The sequence below is a fragment of the Protopterus annectens genome, chromosome 2.part0, assembly GCF_019279795.1.
Source record: "Protopterus annectens isolate FY-2018-M chromosome 2.part0, PAN1.0, whole genome shotgun sequence".
Classification (NCBI taxonomy): Eukaryota; Metazoa; Chordata; order Ceratodontiformes; family Protopteridae; genus Protopterus; species Protopterus annectens.
The window spans coordinates 1,685,802,565-1,685,818,514 of record NC_056728.1 but is presented as its reverse complement, the minus strand read 5'-3'; the positions used below and the strand labels follow the sequence as shown (position 1 = coordinate 1,685,818,514).

The window sequence follows — 15,950 nt, the reverse complement described above, 5'->3', positions numbered from 1 at the left end:
CCGAAAAAGTCTTCATCGAACTCCGCCTGGCGCCTGAGAGTGCGCTTATTGAAGCGAGCACAGGCGGCACAGGCCGAGACGTCGTGGTCTGGGCCAAGGCAAGGAAGGCAGTAAGAGTGGAAATCCTTATGAGGTATTTGTTTACCACAAGACAAACAATTATTTACTTTTTCAGTAATTTCTGACATCGGCTGAGGCAAGAAAAGGTCCCCATTGGGGTACTTAGCTTTCTTGATGACTTCGGATTCGAAGAATACAGGAGCTGACCGACCGGCACTTGCGAACTGCTTCTGCTTCGGGCATCGCGCGGCAAGAAAGACTAAAGAAGATGGCATCGGCTGATGCTTATATACTCCAGCCGCTCTGACGTCGGAGAGAAATGCGACATCAGCCGACGTCGGACCCAGACTTTGGAATCCGGCCGACCGAGGGCTGCCTGAGGCAGGACAACCCATATGATGTCCTTCAAGGATGCATCTGCAGTCCTAACATATGGGTTGTCCTGCCTCAGGCAGCCCTTCGGTTGGCCGGATTCCAAAGTCTGAGTCTGGCCTCGGCTGATGTCGCACTTCACCCGACGTCACCGCTGCTGGGGTATAAAGGCATCAGTCGACGCCATTTTGGACAACCCATATGTTATGACTGCAGTTGCATTCTTGAAGGACAAGGACAACCCATATGTTACGACAGCAGTTGCATTCTTGAAGGACATCATAGTACAGTTGTTTACACTTACCATAAATGTAGATGTTAGAGTGTATTCACTGTTGCAGTCCTGGTCACCCTCCCTCCAACCCCCTTACTTCTTTTGGCTGTACCTCTGCTTTCCTTTACTATGCTCAAAAGCTTTTTGGTGTATTTGCTTTTTTTTGTTGGAGGTATAACCTTGCATATTTATAGATCTAATTGCTTCCCATTAGGGGGGCACCTGACATCTGAGGCAAGAAAAACTGATGTAATGGCGTTGGCTGCATATTTTATTCCCCTGAGGACCTGACGTCACGGAAGAAGAAACAGCAATTGACGCAGGACCCAAGACTTTGTTAATCAGGCCGACTGAGGGCTACTGCAAGCAGTTAACCCAAATGTGATGACTGCAACAGGGAATACACTCGAACATCTACATTTATGCTAAGTGTACACAACTGTACTTTCTTGATGGGCTAACCTTTAAAAAACAAGTGCCAAATTTCATCAAACCATCATGTTATTTTGATCCAGATCCAGTATTTTATTCTATGCTTGAGCTTAGTGTGGTCATTCATGCACTAGGGTCATTTTGTTTGGACTGCTGCAGTGCCCTTTATTATAGACAAACAGGGACTTGGCATGGCTGAAGCTGCTGAAAAAATCTGTAGCTAGACCTTTGGTATGTTTATACTCAGTGTATTATGCTTGAACTGTGGGATCTGCACTGACAGCTACTGCTAGAGAAAGTGCAGTTTTTGTCATATACACATTGATTTTGTTTTGCAGTTTATAAGATGGTTCAGTTATAAACATCTGAATATGACAAATAAATTAGTGTCTGGTTTGTTGAACTAATAAACTGCTAAGCACCATTTAACTGCCTGTTTGAAGCAGACAGTGTTATCGGTCAGCTGAATTGATGTTTTTTGTAACAGGTGGTTGTGCTAATCTACAAGTTTTTCCCTTATATAACGTAGTGATTAGATAACCCAGCACACTGCATGTTAAGAATTCTGTTAAGTAAAGTAGACATGTGGTGGGATTCAGAAAGGGTCGCAAAGAGCAGTAAGCCCTTACACGTGATGCTACCACTAGCAGCAGCCCTTTCTAATTCAGAAACAGGCCCCTCACAGTGATTCTGCATGGTCTCTAGGGTCACTGCAGTGTGCCATTTCTGCAGCCATGCTATATGCTAATGAGACATTCTGGGGGAGTGGCCTGGGCTAATTAGGCATGTTACTCTCTCAGGATATGCCTATATAAGATCTCATATATGGCAGTGTTATTGAACGCAGCTGAAAAGCTGTGATGTTCTTCGTGTTTCACTGTTGCAGTCATCACATTTGGGTTATCTGCCTGCAGGTTGCCCTCAGTCGGCCTGAATACCAGAGTCTTGGGATTTCTGCGTCGGATGATGTCGCTTCTTCCATGACATCAGGATGTCATGGGTATAAAACATGCAGCCGACACCATTACATCAGTCTTTCTTGCCGTGCAGTGTCCAAAGCAAAAGCAGTTCAGAAGTGCAGGCGGCCACCTCCTGAAATTTTCGTTTTTTGAGTTTCAGACCTAAAGTAAAGATAAGTACCCCGTTGGGGATCCTTTTTTCCTGCTCTAACCGATGTCATAAAAAGTTAATAATTGTCTTGCCTGTGGAAAGCAAATACCTCACAGAGATTTTCATTCTTACTGCATCATCTGTTTAGGCCCAGACCACGATATTCCTCACTGTCGGTTTTGTGCCTTGTTCAACGATCGAACTATTCATCATCTGGCTATTTTTGTCGCTAAATTCTTTTGCTCTCGTTCTCCGTATTCCGAAATGGCTTCAATCAGCCATCCAACTACCAATCTTCCGAAAAAACATAAGGATAAAGACCGAGACAGACCGCATAGGCCGGTACTCAGTGAGGCGCCTTTGCAGCGATAACCGCTTCTACAGATTCACAGGCCTTTGCTGAGACCCTTTCAGAGTCCAGTATGCCATGAGCTGCTTCTTTGACTATGGAACCTGTGGATGTCTCTACCTTGGATGGGTCCGGAGCCGCTGTGCAGACTCCAGCTTCTGAGGGTGTATTCCAACCTTCTGATGTTCGTATTAAACCAACATCTTTGTTTTTGACTAAAACTACCGAGTTTCTCAGTCCCAGAGTTCACACTTCGCCTAGAAAACAGGTGACCATAGCCCATGCTCAAGCTCCCATGCCACAGAAACAAATGCTTAGAATGGCTGAAGACCTTATAACTTTAATTAGGGGAAGGCAGCCTTCCCCCTCTATAAGACAAAGGATTGATTTTCTTTCTGATTCTACAGACCGGGAGCCTGAGGACTCTGATCCCTCTGTTTACCAGGACATTCTCTTATCTACCTATGAGGATTCAGATGCAGAGGATTCCATCTCCTTTGCCTCCCCTTCAGAGGACTTTTCTTTTAGTGAAACCTTGCATACTTTGAGAGCATTTACGCTGGGAATGCCAGAACTAGCCACAGTCCAAAAAGAGACTCCGAGAATTTTTAGACTTGCCTCAGCACAGGCCTCTTGCTATACCCGCTGTCCTGGAGATTGTAGATGATGTCTTCTTGGAATCCAGCCTTACCCCTGATACATTGCCTCCAGTGGCCAGGAAACCTGACCGGTACTACAGAGTACCTGACTCCCACAAGTTTCTGTTTTAGAATCCTACTGCAGAGCCAGAGACCATTTCCTAGAGACCTAACAGCCAAAGCCCTACCCCTTCATACAGGGACTCCAGGGCTTTAGACAGATGGGTAAGAAGATATACACCTCTGCTACTCTTGCCATCAGGGCTTTAAATTGCCATTTTCATATGTTAAAGTACCAGCAACATATTATGGAGATACTTGAGCAGAAAATGATGTTGATTCCTGATTGTGTAGAACATAAAGATTTACAAATGTTAACACATTCTATTAACCAAGTTAGAAGACATACTTTGCAATGTGGTTTGATGCCTTAGAAGCATCTTGCAGGGCTGCTGTCACTGGGTCTGTTCTTAGAAGGCATGCTTGGCTTAAGGAACATATCTTGCCAGACTGTCAAAGCAAAATTGCTAGATGCACCACTAAATCAAGAACGCTTCTTCGGCAATAAAGCAGAAGTAGTCCTCAAAAAGATGGAGGAAAAAGCCAAATCTATGCAAACAGTTAAGTATTTCCTACAGGTACAGCCACCTAGATTCAGTAGGCATTGGCCTTCTAAAAACTGGTCCTTTTCAGTCCCTAGCAGACCTTCTCAGTCCTAACCTAGGGGCAGCATACTACCATGAATACAGTCTCAGGGTATGCATAGATCTAAGCAATGGAGTGCTCCCACCTCTAAAGCAGGGAGTAGTAAGTCAACTTCCTATGGTAAAAATCTCACAATGACTTATCCTTAATTCTTCCAAATCTTGCCCTAGTACTTGCACCCTTAGGAGGAAAACTTGCCCTACATGCAAAAACAGATGAGTCTTGAACATTGTATCCCAGGGATGCAGATTCTACTTCCACTCACTGCCAACCCCAAGCGGATGGCCAGACCTCCCCCATACCAGTGGGCAGAGGCCCAAAAACAAGTACCTGTTCAGTATCAAGGCTATTCAACCTGTCCCAGCAGAACATAGAGGACAAGGTTTATACTCCAGACTGTTTCTGGTACCCAGGAAAAAAAACTCTTGGCACCCTATCCTGGATCCGTCTATTCTTGACACCTTCCTGGTGGTTTCAAGGTTCAAGATGCTTACTCTCCAACTGCTGCTTCCTGTGCTAGCCTAGGACTCCTGGCTAGCCACCCTAGACTTAAAAGAAGTTTATCTGCACATCCCCATAAGAGAATCTTGCAGAAAATGCCTACGTTTCAGAGCAGGCTTTATGTATTATCAGTTCTCTGCACTTTCCATTGGCTTATCTTCTGCACCCAGGGTATTCACAAAATGCCTAGCTCCAGCCATTGCATATTGCAGGCAGAGAATAATTCAAATTTACACATACTTGCACAATTGTCTGATTCAGGCGGACAGTCAGGAATTGCTACTCCAGCACCTGACATTTGTAAACAGACTTCTAACTTCACTGGGGTACACCATCAACAAAACGAAATCACATCAGGTACCCAGACAACAGATTGTATTCCTGGGAGCAAGCTTGAACCCAACTTCCCAGATGGCATTCCTCACTCCAGAAAAACAAATGTGTTTGACAAACTACTTCAGTATACTGGCCTTTAAAACCCAGCTATCTGCAAGAAAAATACTGCAAGCCCTAGGGTTCATGGCCTCTTGCATTCTACTAATTCCATATGCAAGACTGCATATGAGGAAACTGCAGTGGTACTTAAAAAGTCTCTGGTGTCAACTTTCTCAGGACCTGGAAACAGTGATTCCTATCATTCCTTGCCTAAGGGCAGAGTTTCTTTGGTGGGCAGAGACCTGCTACCACAACAAAGGACACCCTTTCACTCTACCCCCTGCCGCCCAAACCCTGACAGTAGATGCATCAGACTATGCATGGGGGGTTCACATGGCAGGACAATGTATTTAAGGCAAATGGAGCCCAAAGCAAATGCACCTGCATATCAATCAAAAAGAAATGTTAGCTGTACAGAATGCTCTGTCAGCCTTCTAATGCCTTATTCTTCCAGAGCAACTATTGATAAAGGCAGACAACGCCACAGTTATGTGGTACATAAACAAGAAGGGGGGACCCATTCCTACCCACTTTGCAGGTTAGCCATGGCTCTGTGAGACACAGCCTTGAGCAACCAGGTGCACCTGCAAGCTCAATGCTGCCAGGCAAACTAAATTCACTGGCAGATGACTTGAGCAGAAATCTAATGGACCCGCATGAATGGAACCTGGAACCCAAATCATTCAAGCTGCTGATCCACAGGTGGGGAGCACCAGAGGTGGACCTCTTCACTTCCCCTCAGAACTTTCAATTGAGCAAATATTGCACCAGAACTACCCACAGCTAAGCATGGAAAGTGGATGCTCTGTCCTTTACATGGGAAAACCTCTCAATCTGTGTCTTTCCCCCTCTGCCCCTCCTCTCGAAGGTTCTACTAACGATCAAACAGGACCTTGGCACCTGCATCAGACCCCCTCCCTGCTGCCCCAGCAGGAGGGCCAGATTTTGCATCCTCAGTTACTAACCCTGAACCTAGCAGCCTGGTTCATCCCCTGAACCCTAAGTAAACAGGTGCTGGATGTCATCCTGGAGGCAAAAAGGCCTACTACTAGAAAATCCTATTCAGAAAAGTGGAAAAGATACTGTTCTTGGGAGCCAGTCTCAAGGAATGGACACAAATGTGCCCAGCTTACCTTATATACTAGATTACGTAAGAGAAATGTTCCGCAAAGGCCTATCCTTCTTTTCAATTAAGATTCATGCCTCTGCCATCAAAGCTCTAGAGTCACCCCTCTTCTCTCATCCTCGGGTCAAACAGTTCTTGAGAGGAGCCAAAAATTTAAGACCCCCCCCCCCCCCCTCAGGAGAGCTGTCACTCCAGCCTGGGACCTTAACTTTGTATTGGAAAAACACACGCTTCCACCCTTTGAACCTGCTGCTTCAGCAGAGTTAAAATTCCTCTCCTGAAAAACAGCTTTATTTCTAGCCATCACTTCAGCAAGAAGAGTGTCTGAATTGCAGGCCCTTATGACCGTTGAACCCTTCATTTTCTTCCATGCAGACAGGGTTCCTCAGGACTAACCCATCATTTATGCCAAAGGTGGTATTTAGTGTGGTTTTAAACCAATCCATTCATTTGCCAACATTTTTTCCCTAATCCTCAGAATACAGGGGAAAGGATCCTGCACTCCCTGGACATGGACAGGCAGCTTAGGTTCTATCTGGACAGGACTAAACCTTTCTGAAAATCTGACCAGCTGCTAGTCATTTTTGCTACAGAGGCAGAGGGAAAACCATTTCTATGTGAATAGCACACTGCATCCATTTCTACTGCAAACATCATGGGAAACCTGCTCCGCAGGGGATCAGAACACATCCCACTAGGGCTACGTCAACCCCTACATCATTTCTCAGGGGAGTCCCTGCCAGGGACATCCTGGAAGCTGCAACCTGGAGTTGTGTGCACACCTTCACTAAGCATTACCACTTGCCTATCCTTTCTAAATCCAGAGCTGGATTTTGCTACAGCAGTCTTGCAGGGCCTGCTTGCTAGCCCTAATTATTCTTGACTGCCTCCACCTAGCCTCAGTTTTGGGTATCAACCCAAATGTGATGACTGCAACAGTGAAACACGAAGAACATAGTACAGTTGTGTACACTTACCATAAATGTAGATGTTCGAGTGTATTCACTGTTGCAGTCCTGGTTACCCTCCCTTCTGCCCTCTTTACTTCTACCTATCCTTTTTGTTTGGCATACCTTATATCATTGGTATTTGCTTTTTGCTGGGGGTGTTCCACACCATGTAATTGCTTCCTATTTAGGGGGGGCAAGAAAAACTGATGTAATAGCATCGGCTGCATGTTTTATATCCATGACGTCCTGACGTCATGGAAGAAGCGACAGCATCCGACGCAGAAATCCCAAGACTCTGGTATTCAGGCCGACTGAGGGCTACCTGCAGGCAGATAACCCAAATGTGATGACTGCAACAGTGAATACACTCTTAACATCTACATTTAAGATAAGTGTACACAACTGTACTTTCTCTCATTGTAGTCAATGGAGAGACCATGTAAAAGGTAAGATCAGGTAAGTATCTGCAAAGTGGTAGTGGTGGGAGGAGTGAATATGCATGAATGTGTGTGTCAGCATGTGTGTGTGTCTTCAGAAGTATGAGTGGTCACAGTTGAGAGAGAGAAGAGAGAGAGTGTGTGTGTGTGTGTGTGTGTGTGTTTGTGTGTGTGTGTGTGTGTGTGTGTGTTTGTGTCTGCCTGGGTGGTCATAGTAGAGGTGTTAGTTATGAGATAGGTGGAGTAGGTCTGTGTGTGGCTGAAGAGGGACTGTGCCCGTGAGTATAATCGGTTTTTGGGGGGGGATGATCTAGGGTGAATGTCAGAGTATATGTGACAGTGTGTGAGGGAATGTCTGAATATGGGTGAGTGGCTGCCATAACTCTAAGCTACCCAAGACTAAAGAGCAAAACCCACATTACTGGGGGGCAGATAGTAGACACCAGGGGCACACTTTATTGCTCTAAGTCACTTAAAAAATTGATAGAGCAACAGGTTTTACTTTACAAATTGTTTTCTAAACAGTAGCAAATATGAAACTTTAATGTCTGCATTATTAACTGACTGTAATTGTCTGTAATTTGCAAGGAACAGGGCAGTTATAAGAAAAAAAATCAGGGATGTTGTGTAAAATCAGGGACCACTTGTATACTGCTTCACCACATTCCAGCATCTCATAGAAAGAAAATGTTGCAACAGTCCGAGAATGTCTAATTTTATTCCAGTGAATAGTATAGAGACATAAAAGTAAGCAGTCTGAATTTTCATGTATGAGCTCTTGTTTATCTGTTTTTTTATATCTGTTACATAGTAATGTTGAAGTAATTCTGAATTTTGCAGTGGGTAAAGAAGACTGCACTTAAAAGGTTGATTTTCAGGTAAAAGTCACTACAGATGTATTTAAATATTTAGATACAACGTTAACCTAGATGTATAATAATGTTGGTGCATATATAGGTTTTTAAGTGTGGCATTTTTTGAAATGTAAACTAACTGTGAATGAAATACTTCAGTGACTTATAATTGAGAAAAAAATGTATTTATGAAATATATTTTAATAAAAGATGCTGTTTCTTCAAAACTGGTATTTAAAAACCCACTGTGTTGCTGATTTCCATATTGTCCGGATGATCCCAGTGGGCAAAACCAGTTTGCTAGTTTGAAAATTCAGCCTGACTGCTTGCTTTTATGTCTCTAAACTATTCACTGGAATAAAATTGGATATTGTTGGATTGTTGCAACATTTTCTTTGTACGAGATGCTGGAATGTGGTGAAACAGTACTATAGTTGAAATTCTGTGCATTTGTTTGCTGGTTCATGCACCAGTTGTGTTTGAGTGTGTGTTTATGTGTATATACATACATACATGGCTCTACTTCAAAACACTAAATTACTATAACGTTGAACCACAGAACATTGAGACCATAATGTTGAAAACACATCACACTGAAAACGTAGAACACTGAAACCACATAACACTGCAAATTGAAATCATCCCATCCCATAATATTGAATGTTAAAATTCACACATTAGTAATACCCCCTCCACCTCAAGCATAACTAAACTGACAAACATACTTGTTTTAATGTTTCTGCAGGGGGGCAAGCCACCCTGCACACCTCCTGCAAATTAAATATACCAACTCCCAAGATCGCACTGCAGTGGAGATAAGGCAAATTTCCAGTTCCCCACTGTATTGCAATCTGCATACAGAATATACAAATAATATCTCAAACTTGTACCTCTAATTGCCTGACATGTACATACCGCCAAAATCCCCTACTCACTTATCACATCACTTTCCATAACACTAACATGACTTTTTTCAAGCTAATAAATCCATTCCTGAAACACAGCAATGCTTAACCATTATCCGATAAACTTTTACTATACAACCTGACAGTTTCTCTTAAACCGCAAAACGTACCATCCGCCATGTTTGTTTACTACATACTGCATCTTCTTAAAGTAATACCACAAAATTAACACTTTAAACCATAGCCATGTAACACTTTCAATGATATAAAACTCGATGATTTAAATTTTCATTGTTATGTAATTTCGATGTTTTAACTTTTCAGTGTTCTGAACTGTCGTTGTCATGGTCTCAGTGTTTTGTGGTTCAGTGTTATAGTATTTCAGTGTTTTGAAGTAGACCCATATACAGACACACATACATACATATATGTATGTGTGTGTGTGTATGTATATATATATATATATATATATATATATATATATGGTTTACCATTAAAATCTTGCCGTCAGAATGTACGCATATGAACAGTTCGAACTACAGATGTTTCAATAGTTCATATGAGTACACTCTGAATGTTCGAAGGTTTATATTAACAAATGTCCTGTGCATTCGCTAATATAAATTCGAAGGAATGTACAGTGATTGCGGTACAGTGTGGTTAGGGAAATACACCCCTTTCCTCACTTGTAGTGCGATCTCTGAGTTGGAATATATAGCTGGGAGGGTGTGGGGGCAAGGTTATTTGTAGAAGTTAGGGATTAATGGCAAGGGTGGCATTGTCGTTAATTGCCATAAAATGTCGAATTCGACTTTTTCAGCAGTTACTGCAGATTTTCGACTTTCTGAACAGTTGAAAATCTGCAGATTCGACTACATCTTGACATTTAATTACAATTTTTTTTTTAATTTTGTAATTTTAATAGTAAACTATATATATATATATATATATATATATATATATATATATATATATATATATATATATATAGTCTCTGTGTGTGTACATATACATGTATATAGGAGAGTGAATGTGGGGGGTACCTTTTCAAATGGGATTTGTTGGCCACAAGTAGTGATTACTGCAAGAAAGTACTGATTACCACGAGAGTTGAAGATATGCAGATTAGCCTATAATGAGATCTTTTCTCATTGTGGCTTAATCGTGTCTCTGAATCACATTTCTGTGATAGTAGAAATTACATTTTGACTGCAGCAGCCTGTGTAAACATTGGGATTCTCTCAGAATCCCAGCGACTGTTGTTTATAGATCAGGTGTACATAACATGGGTGGTGATCTGTAGTTGTGCTACAGCAATCTAAAGTACACTTTTAGTGTAACTGCCAACCTTTGGATGTACTATTTCACATATATTGTTTCATTGTTTCTGAAATGTTTTTTTTTTTTGTCCATTTTGCAAATTGTAGTTCTGCATGTTTTGTCTCATTGAGCTGCAGGTGGGTTTCTCACAGCAGTCTTACAGAAGGGAAACTGAAGACTTAACCATGCATTAGGTTTATAGTAAGTTGCAACAATACAAAAATTCAGCAAGAATTAAGATCTTCAACTCTTAATGTCTTCAACTCTTAATGTCTTTCTTTCACAGAGTGAGCTGCCACTTATGGAGAACTGTCTGCAAGATAAACTGAAGAAGTACAAGAAGTCCATGCTAAAATACAGTGTATTATTCGACCATTTAAAGGTAATGAATTGTAAACTGTTTCACAAATCTGTTTTAACAAATCTGCAGGTATATAAACTTTTAAAGCAGAGGATAGTCATTCTTGTTTTAGACCACCTGTGAGACTGTGCATTATGAGTCAGGTGTTAGTCCCCCAACTGAAATCCTTTGACATTGTAAGGTATTGTTACAGATGTGTCTACATGAAATTGTGGAATATGATATGATAATTTAAGGCATCTTTCAATTTATGTAGAAAGTGGAAGACATTTGCCCCTTTCCCAAAATAACACTTTTTTTCCTTTATTTTTTGCATTTGTCAAATTAAGTGATAACCTGTCGCTTTCTGTGTACTATAGAGTTCTGAAATGTTTCTTATTGCATGTTAGCACAGATGTGATATTGATCAGTAAAGTCTGGGTAGATGACATCTGATTGTGTTCAATACCTTTGCTGGTGTTTTGTACACCTCCTTACCTGATCTCTACATAGTCATACCATTTGCTGAAGCCACTTTCACTGAAACCACAGTCTTAGAATAAACAACATGTCAATGCCAGATGATGAATTTTGCCTCGACAGTGAAAATGGAGGGTCCCCCATAAAAATATATGATTGAAATGCAAGTCTTTCCCTATGACACAGGAATACCACATCCAAAAAGGAGATATCAGAATTTGGCCAGAAAATTTCTTGTCACTTCCTTTCACAAAGCTTTCATACAGTTGTTTGTTTTCTCAGTGTCTGTAATAGGATTTTATCTTCTGTGATCCACCACTTGTGCAACAAGGGCATTCACTCATGGCACCTGGATTAATTCTAGAAAGTCTCAAAGAGGCTTATCTACTTGTGGTTCATATAAAGTGTCCATCTCAGTCTTCCAGCATATTGTGCCTGGCAGATGAAATTCCTGATCCTAGAGATTCACAGGCATTACCATTTCTTAAGTCTTCACAACTGTTTCACAAAGGTAAGACTTTTGACATTTCTTTTCTCTCATTCCCCACTTCTCCACATTTATCTTTTCCTTTCCCCATCTCCTTTAGACATTTCTTCTGGCATTCTGCTGATTCATATTGTCTCCCTCTGTAGTCATATCCCCCTGGTCCCTAATGTGCCCACCCGACATATCTGTGTCATCTCTGTTTGGACCATAGCAAGCCCCACCACTGCTCTGTCATTTCATCTGCATCTAACAAATTCCCATTCCTATCTCCTCCTGCTCTGGATGATCTGATCAGTGTTAACATTCTGTGCACCAGAATCACTACTTCTATTCCTCCTCCTTTCAGTATATCCTTCCTTATGGAAACCCTGTCAGATTCAGCCACAGTATTTTCTCCACTCTCAGCTTAGTCTCCTAAGTTATTGCCATATTTGCCGTCACCATTTCTAGCCCCTGTATTACCCTTTCCCTTTTTATGGGTTGGATTATCCCCCCTACACACTCACTTAGATATTTTATGTGACTATCACAACTGTTCTTTAGGCAGACTTTGCCCTTCTCTTCTAGCCCTTCTTCTCCCCAACCTCCCAGCCAGCTGTTACCATATTAAAGAGAGATGGTAAGGGCACTTGAATATCTTGATGGATACTAATGCTATTCCTTCAGTCCTGACCAGCTTGCAGAAGACCATGCAGTGTTTGCACTATGGGGCTTGCACTGGACTATCCCCCTTCCACAACCTCCTCTACAAACCCTATCATCCTGCCCCCAATAACCCAAGTTTACTGTATACTGTACCAGTTCCTTGTCCTATCCCTTAACCTCTTGCCCATATGCAGCTTTGCTTTCCCTGCTCCCAGGTATACCATCCTGCTCCCATGTCCACTCTTGCTTATGCCCCTTATTTTTGATGTGGAATCTCCTTTTTACATTTTTTTATTCCTTTCTCATGACACCCTGGATCTGTTGTCTGTTCCCCAAACTTTTTTTTACCCCTGGTAACTATCATATTGAAAACACATCCCTAAGAGTTGACCCAGTAGTCAGTAATTAGATACCTATCAAATGATTTAACTGACCTATTGTCTAATGTCATATGGTTGAACCCATGTCATTGACAGTTCAGTCCGTCGAACCGTTCCGACTGAGATTGCATTGCAGTAGGGATCAGGAAATTTGCCTTTTTCCCCACTGTAGTGCAATCTCATAGTTAGTATGTTTATATAATTAGCGAGGGGTGTGGGGGTGCAGTGGAGGCTTGCCCCCCTGCAAAAGCAATTGCCTGCCTTTGGAGATTTTGGTACAGTGTTTTCACTAAGAACTTGTGTTTTTTCTTAGTTTGGAAACCATAATTCCATCAGACTTTAAGACTATATCTTTGGCTCTTATCTCGTGATGAAAAACTGACACCATGTCCCTAACCTTTATTTTTTTGAGTTACATTTTACATGTTTATTGCAGTGCATGTACTTTCCCCAAGACAACTCATTAAGTGGAGCTGTTTAGGCTGTCATTATTAGGCTGATGACACTCAGCTATACCTCTTCATCTTTCAACCTCAGGAGCATATTTTGTCAGTTAGTTTCTTGGAAGACATCCTTAATTGAATGAGGATTAGTAGAAACAGACTTTATCTGGCCAAGATTAATATTATGATAATGCACGCTGCTGTAAAGCCTTCTACAGCCCATTCATTTTTCCACAGTAGTTGCTGGAGAGAATCTTTTGGAGTTTGTTTTTTAGAGGTTGTGAGTTTAATGTGGTGTACATTGTATGTTTTCAGTCAAGAACTAGTAGACGGCAGTTGTAAAATCTTTGTATTTTCACCTTAGGAGTGTCACCCAGACCAAACCTCTAATTCCACCCCAAGGCTGTTCAGTGACTATGCACTTTTGTGACCTTGTCTGTTTGAACACCATATACTTTGGTGTTGCAGAAAGTGATGTAGACTGATTTCAGCATGGGTAGAATTCCATAACTTAACTTTAAACAGAGCCGATCTACCATCCTAGATTCTTCTTTTCAGATCTGTGAATGGTTTCATATCCAAATCAAATCTCTTACTCTTAGGAGCACTTTTCCTTACCTTATGTAGATACCTGCAGTTGTGTTACACACTGCATTATTGAACATACTTAGCCCTTGAATGCAGCAATTCTTTTCTTCTATGTACACAGTTAAGACCGTTAAGATTTCAGTCGCGGTGCATATCTGTGAAAAGTTGCTGCATTCACTATTTAAATGCAATTGCAAGTGTCCATGTGGCTAACATAATGAGCCAAGATCCCCACCATCAACTCTTCTGCCTGGGAGAGGAGCATATCATAGAGGACAGACATAATTACTAGTTCAGTGTGCCCGTAAATAGATGTTCTAGAAAGAAAGTCTGGTCCACTTGGTACCAGAAGGATGGTGGCAGTTGAAGTTTTTTTTTTTGGGGGGGGGGGGGTTCAGTGTGTTGATCCTGCTAGCAACTCCAAGTCTGTGCTGAAGCAGCATTAGAAAGCCCCAGAAGTATAGGGTAGGTTTCACTAAAGCTCTCAAAGCGAGTCCAATTTTGAGAAAGCTTTGGCAAATGTTGTGTATTGTAGAAGAGGAGAACACCTTGGCTTCTGAACTGGTTGTGTTTCCTGGGACAGCAATCATCCCCTAAGCTGGTCAGTCATAACTTGCTGGTGACTGACCTGTTCTGGTAGAATTCCATCTAATCACCCAGCTATGAACTGGCAACACTCGAGGCTGAACAGTCTTCTTACTAGCATCTCCCACCAAACCATTCATGGTATGACAGCAGAGATTGGAAGGTTCATCATGTCTTCCCATGTCAAGGCTTCTGATCTGGACTTAGACATCAGTTGGATAACTGTAGTCTATTGGGAACTGCAGTCATAGTTGTGGAGATGCATCTTCAGGGGATGTGACCTGACTCGAGTACCAGGCCAAATGCTGACTTATGTGCTCTTTCTCTGCTTTTGCAGGTGCAGATTTGAGATGCAGATTTGAGAAGTAGTTATCTAGAATCCATTCTGTGACTTTTACCTATTGTATGCTCTTCTGCATGTGAACTTATGCTTGTCTGTGTAGGCGCTGGTTAGGAGCAAGGGACTCAGTCCCATTTAAATACCTACAAGGAGTCTCCGCACTGGGAGAAGGATTACTGCATTGATGCATCCCCTTTATATGAACCCCCCACCCCACCCCAAGCTTTGCAGAAAACTTAAAGCTCGTGAAGCATTCTGTAGACTGTTCAGGGCCATTATTCCTTCTTCCCTGAAATTGCCTAAATAAATGATTGAAGCAGAAAGAGAGGAGCCTTGAATCATTCTTCAGTGAAATCAGTCATTATGGGTGCTCTAAGTGCAGCTTGGAAGTACCTAGACTTTGCTTCTCCTCTCACCTCTGACATTGTCATAGCCAGAGGTATCACCGTGTCAGCAGTTCATATGGTAATGTTAGGCTATTGATTCAGAGTACCATTATTAGCCTAACCACAACATCCGAAATTGTAGGTACCCTTTGACGACTAGTATGTTATACCTGGTTTTGATCCTTTCAATGAGGTCTTGACTGACCAAACCTAGGGTGCATTTATGATTGCCCATCCATTCATTCAGGTCATGCCTAAAGAGGGCCAGTGAGCTACTTTGCTTTATATCCAAAGGAAGTCTATTCCATAATAGAGTTTTTTTTCTGGGATGTGGAGGTCTGTTTGTCTTATGAGCAGGTATTTTTTATGTTTTGGTGGAAGTTAAGTTTTCTTGAGCAGGTGTCTAGAATGTTAGTTTTTGTAGATTTGCAGGATGTCGCCTAGCATTTGTTTCTTTGAGGTTCTCTAGGCCAGACAGAGGTCACCTGTCAAGAGTCTGTAGGAAATAGAAAAGAAAGAGAGCATTTTAAGATGTTCTCTGTTAGAAAGATGTACCCTTGATTATGTAAGTGAGGAAACAATGCTCTCTCTCAAGCTCAGTTTTGCCCAATTTTGTCAAAGGACATAATGCTGCATTTCTTGACATTTAGTTTTAGACTGTGGTCCAGGCACTAGTTGTTAGTGTGTGTGTGTGTGTGTGTGTGTGTGTGTGTGTGTGTGTGTGTGTGTGTGTGTGTGTTAGACCTTTCTTAAGAGTCTGGAAGTCAGATGGAGAGAGATTGAGATACAGGCCATTGATGTCAGCATT

General features: G+C 41.9%; 1 protein-coding gene across 1 annotated transcript in view; it reads left to right on the top strand.

Annotated features, from left to right (window-relative positions):
* LOC122793575 (E3 ubiquitin-protein ligase TRIM35-like) overlaps positions 1 to 15,950 on the top strand; it is a 623,883-nt gene that overhangs the window by 202,404 nt on the left and 405,529 nt on the right. Inside the window, exon 2 of the mRNA XM_044061741.1 lies at positions 10,755 to 10,850. Within this exon, the coding sequence (XP_043917676.1) occupies positions 10,755 to 10,850 (96 nt within the window). The remainder of the gene's footprint in view (positions 1 to 10,754; positions 10,851 to 15,950) is intronic.